The 5,879-nt window shown below is 44.9% G+C and overlaps 1 protein-coding gene across 1 annotated transcript in view; it reads left to right on the plus strand.

Annotated features, from left to right (window-relative positions):
* The window catches only part of CACNG3 (calcium voltage-gated channel auxiliary subunit gamma 3), a 106,074-nt gene that overhangs the window by 86,102 nt on the left and 14,093 nt on the right, over nt 1-5,879 (plus strand). Inside the window, exon 2 of the mRNA XM_017534414.2 lies at nt 3,488-3,571. Coding sequence (XP_017389903.1) covers nt 3,488-3,571 — 84 coding nt within the window. The remainder of the gene's footprint in view (nt 1-3,487; nt 3,572-5,879) is intronic.

A 5,879-nucleotide genomic window follows, 5' to 3' on the forward strand; every position in this document is an offset into this window, starting at 1 on the left:
AAAAAATTAGCTGGGCATAGTGGCACATGCCTGTAGTCCCAGCTACTCAGGAGGCTGAGGCAGGAAAACAGCTACAACTGGGGAGGTGGAGGTTTCCAGTGAGCTGAGATTGCACCCTTGCACGCCAGCCTGGGTGACACGTACAAAATTCCGCCTCAAACACAAACAACAACAACCAAACTGGTGACTGCATCCCCAGGACCTGCTGGCGTTTGCTGGTTCTGAGTCTTAGTTTCAAGCTGCCTGAAGCCATCATGAATAAGACCATTTTGCAAGCAGATCCCCATATGCATGTAGTTCCTAATTCCCTCAATAATTCCAACTGGTCTGTTTTCAGTCATGTTTCTATTCCATCTTCACCTGAACACCTTCTTCCTTTGAAACCTGTGGATTTCAAGTATGGAAAACAGCAAATAACGAGGAGTACATAAATCAACCAACAATGAGATGGTGTCACTACCAACACCCTTCCCCTGCCCAGGGGACCCTGAGACATGCTAAGGGGAGGCATAGTTAATGGGGAAGCCACTGGTCCAGTTCATTGCCAACATCAATAGTAAGGCATGGGCTATAAAATGATCATGGAGATCATGGAACTGCCATGCAAAGAACTTAGCTTATAACACTGAGACTTGTTGAAGAGAGTGCCATTCCTAATAATTGTTAGGAACTTTGTCTTTGAGGTCAGCTAGACATTTGCCAACTGTGTCCTTGAGTAAATCAGTGACTTTGCTAAGCTTCTATTTCCTCATTATGTTAATAACATTGCCTCATTATAACATTAGGCACCTCATAAAGTCATTTAGATAGATAAAGAGGATAAAACACATAAAAGTGGCCGGGTGCAGTGGCTCACGCCTGTAATCCCAGCAGTTTGGGAGGCTGAGGCAGGTGGATCACCTGAGGTCAGGAGTTCAAGACCAGCCTGGCCAACATGGTGAAACCTTGTATCTACTAAAAATAGAAAAATTAGCCGGGCATGGTGCTGTGCACCTGTAATCCCAGCTACTCAGGAGGCTGAGGCACGAGAATCGCTTGAACCTGGGAGGCGGAGGTTGCAGTGAGCTGAGATCGTACCGCTGCACTCTATGCTAGGCAATAGAGCAAGACTCAGTCTCAGAAAACAAAACAAAACAAAAACACATAAATGCTTAGAATGGTGCCTGGCATATGGTAGGTGCAAACGTATGTTACTTATTGTGATTTCTTATTCAGTCAACTGGAAGGGGACGAGTGTGGTGGGCCTTAAAACCAAACAGGAATATATGAATGAAACTCTAAAATATGAACCAGAATAAATAAGGCCTTTCTTTCAATATCAGGGAATAAATTATGGGTCTGTCTTTTTTCTAAGAATTTCCTTGAGTCTTCTCTCCTGAACCTCCTTCCTGGTTCTGAGTCTATTCTTTGCCTGGTAAGCAGAGAATCAGAACAAAGGAGATGTTTTACATATTCTAAGGCATTTATTATGAAATGACTCTGGCCTGGAGCCTACTTATAGTAGTTAAATATACGACACTCTTAGTTTTATGAGATCATAATAGACATCATGATAGTAGTCATAATAATGGCTGCTATTCATCGTGTAATGGTGAAGCCACAGCCTTTGAAACCTGGATCCAAAAATCAATTCCATCACTCACCAGCTGTGACACATCTCCTCCGTGGTTTTCCATTGTCTCATTATCAAATGTCAATATTTAATCGCCTCCACCTCCTGGGGTGGTAAACAGAGGTAAATGAGATAAGGGAGGTAAGGTTTCATCTATGTGCTTGGCCAATTGGAAGCACTTAATAAGTGTCAGCCATTATTATGACATGCCCAGAGCTTTGCAAAAATTATCCCATGTCCATGTATGGCCTTATTTCATTCTTACAATTATGGCTCCGAAATACCAATGAAGCTCTGTCTGATTCTGAACCTTGTCCATTTTCCACTGCCCCCCGCCCGACCTCATGCCAGCTACACAGACAGGGAAAGGGACAAGAATGCATAATTTCCAGAAAATTTTTTTGTCCTTTAAAAGAACTGGCAGAGCTATTAATGGCCCCCAGAGACTGGTTAACTGTCTAGTTAACCAACACCCAAAACAATGATTAAACATCCACACCAAGTTAAGTCAAGCTTATGTTGAAAGAGGGAAAGAAAGCAAATGCGGGGCCAGGTGTGGTGGCTCATGCCTGTAATCTCAGCACTTTGGGAGGCTGAGGCAGGTGGATCACCTGAGGTCAAGAATTCGAGACCAGCCTGGTCAATATGGTGAAACCCTGTCTCTACTAAAAATAAAAAAACTCGCCAGGAATGGTGCAGGTATCTGTAATCCCAGCTACTCAGGAGGCTGAGGCAGGAAAATCGCTTGAACCCAGGAGGTGGGGGTTGCAGTGAGCCAAGATAGTGCTGTTGCCTCTAGCCTGGGCTACAAGAACAAAACTCTGTCTCAAACAAAACAAAACAAAAAAGACAGCAAATGCAGACAGGTGTTCAAAATGCATGTTCAGCAAATCTGAGGCTCCCAAAGGTATGAGCCTCATAGTGAGGGACAGTGAGCTGTGATCCTTTGGAAGGGCAGAGAGGGAAAGGGAGGGTCCTGTGGTCAGATACGAACATCGTTGGGGAGAATGAACTATTCTGGAATGCCTGGATTCAGCTCTTGGTTGGAATGCCAATTCTATTTAGGTTGGTGCAAATTAATTGCACGGTTTTGTACCAACCTAAATAACTACTTACCTAAGCGATTTCAAGAAAAGTTCCTAAGCTCTGTTTCCTTATTGGTAATAAGCAGAAAAAATGATGTACTTGAATTCCAACTGAGTTTTCCTCCACTGACTGGAGGAGAGGGGAAAGATAAGGTAGTCCTCATAATTAGTATTTGTGTTTTATTTTATGTTTTTATTTTATTTTTTTTGCCCTTCTAAAGTGGATCCCAACATCATGCAAAATCTAAAAAGCAGCAAATGTCCACCTCCCGCTTGTATTGCTAATCTTTTGTCTCTATTGGTGTCTTTTTTGTGCCCTAAAGAAACATGCTGTTGGTGACTGATCCCATTGGCTCATGCCTATTATCCCAGCACTTTGGGAGGCTGAGGTAGGAGGATCATTTGTGGCCAGGAGTTTGAGGCCAGCCTGGGCAAAAGAGTGAGACCCTGTCTCTTAAAAAAAAAAAAAAGTTTAATTAACCGGGCATAGTGGCACATGCCTGTAGTCCTAGCTACTTGGGAGGCTGAGGTGAGAGGATCACTTGAGCCCAGGAGTTCAAGACTGCAGTGAGCCATGATTCCACTACTGCCCTTCAGCCTGGGCCACAGAATGAGACCCTGTCTCTAAAAAAAAAAAAAACAAAAGTGCTCTTGGGCCTGCCAGTCCAACAACAACCCTATAGCTCCTAACAACCGGAGAAAGGATCCATACATAGGGGTGGGGACCCAGGCTGGGCCCCAGGAGCTCTGTCTCCTTCTTTAGGCTCAGAACCATTATCTGTTTCCACAGGGGCTTTCCGAGGCGTGTGCAAGAAAATCGATCACTTCCCTGAAGATGCTGACTACGAACAGGATACAGCTGAGTATCTCCTCCGTAAGTTCCCTGGCTTCTCGGGTCTCTCTGGAAGGAAGGGATGGGTCCCTGCCTTCACCCAGCTGCCTCTGAGTTGGAGGTGCCTCAGCATCCTTCCCAGAAATGGATAAGTGCAAAGGAGCCTCATGTGCCAGTACACAGAGACATTCAGGTGGTTCTGAGATCCAAGCCTCTTTAGTTTCAATGAATTAGAAATAGAAAGAAGAACCAGGGGTGGGTTGGGGGATAGTTCCTGCCTGTAAACCCAGCACTTTAGGAGGCAGAGGCCAGAAAGGATTGCTTTAGCTCAGGAGTTCCAGATCAGCCTGGGCAATAGAGCAAGACCCCATCTCCACAAAAAATTTAGAAAATTAGCTGTGTTTGGTGGCATACACCTGCAGTCCCAGCTACTCAGGAGGCTGAGGTGGGAGGATCACTTGAGCCCAGGAGATTGAGGCAAAAGCGAGATATGATCATGCCACTGCAGTCCAGCCTAGGTGACAGAGTGAGACCCTGTCTCTGAAAAAAAGAGAAAGACAAGGGAGGGAGGAAACAAGGAAGGAAGGAAGGAAGAAAGGAAGGGAGGGAGGGAGAAAGGAAGGAAGGAAGAAAGAAAGAAAGGAAGGAAGGTAGGAAGGAAGAAAAGAAGGAAAGGAGGGAGGGAGGGAGGGAGGGAGAGAGGGAGGAAGGGAGGGACGGAGGGGGGAGGGAGGGAGGAAGGAAGGGAGGGAGTGAGGGAGAGTAAGTGAGTCAAAACTGAAAGGTTCTTTTTAGTTAGTTTAGGAGAAAAATCTAAGGAACTGTCTCTAACTTGAATGCAAGTTTTCACCTTCCCCGGAGGGTTGATTGGAGGTGCTAATGGCAGAGTGCTAATGGGTGAGGTGAGGTGCTAATGGGTGAGGTCCCAAGGGGCAAGGTGTGGAGAATAAATACAAACCCAAGTTCACCAATCCTTTGACTTCCCTCCAGTTTCAATCCTACTGGGACAAGGCCAATATCTCTGTAGGATTTTTCCAAGGTCAGTAACCTGAATATGAGATGAACTGTCACAACTATAGTGTGTAGGAGCCAATAGAGTGTGGTGGCTTTGAGCCAAGGCCTTTGGAACCTCTTTGACCCTCGTTTGACTCTACTAGATGGGCAAGTGGCTTTACCTCTCTAGCTCCTGTCTTCACTTTTTTCTAAAATGCAGATTATAATACCATCCATCTGACAGGGTCATGAAAATTAAATAAACTAAATCATATTACTCTTAGTTTGGGGCCCAACACATAGTCAGGAGGCAGTAATATGCATTAGCTCCCATTTCTTGCATGGGATTAGCAATAGCAAAATTCACTGCAGAGATGAGGCTTCCATTGGCCCAGGAGGCACAGAGAGAACTTGATTTTGGATTTCAGTATAATTTCCTCAGCAAGAATGTGTGTTGAGTTCACTCAAAATGATAATGAGCCAAGTGCAATGGCTCATACCTGTAATCCCAGCACTTTAGGTGGCCAAGGTGGTAGGATCACTTAAGCCAGGAGTTCAAGACCAGTCTGGGCAACATAGCAAGTCACCAACTCTACAGAAAAAAAAAATTTTTTTTAATTATCCAGGCATGGTCGTGTACACCTTTAGTCCCAGCTACTTGGGAGGCTGAGGTAGGCAGATTGCTTGAGCCCAGGAAGCTGAGGCTGCTGTGAGCCATGATTGTGCCATTGCACTACTTCGCGGGCAACAGAGCAAGACCCTGTCTTAGTGAATAAACAAATAAATAAAATACATATAGACATATCATTTATCCTTTTTCAGTCCTAATCCATCCACTAGAATTTATTCAACCCCTTGCCAACCTAAAAGGGAGAAGTTAAGGCAGAATTAATAAAAGTAGAGAATTTATTTGGGCCAAGAATGAGGGTTGCAACCTGGGAGCATAGATCCAAGTTGCCCCAAATGTAAACTCCAATTAGCAGCAGTAACAGGTGGATTTTGAAAGGTGAAGGAAAGGGGACAGGGAGTGGTCTGATATAAGTTGTTTGTCAAGAATTTTCCTTGGAGTGGGGCACAGTGGCTTATGACTACAATCCCAGCATTTTGGGAGGCTAAGGTGGGTGGATCACCTAAGGTCAGGAGTTCAAGACCAGCCTGACCAACATGGTAAAACCCCATCTCTACTAAAAATACAAAAAAATAGCCATGTATGGTGGTGTACGCCTGTAATCCCAGCTACTTGGGAGGCTGAGGCATGAGAATCACTTGAACTTGAGAGGTGGAGATTGCAGTGAGCCAAGACTGCACCACTGCACTCCAGCCTGGATGACACAGTAAGACTTTATCTCAAAAAAAA

Source organism: Cebus imitator, unplaced genomic scaffold (genome assembly GCF_001604975.1).
Source record: "Cebus imitator isolate Cc_AM_T3 unplaced genomic scaffold, Cebus_imitator-1.0 Scaffold85, whole genome shotgun sequence".
In the NCBI taxonomy this organism is placed as follows: domain Eukaryota; kingdom Metazoa; phylum Chordata; class Mammalia; order Primates; family Cebidae; genus Cebus; species Cebus imitator.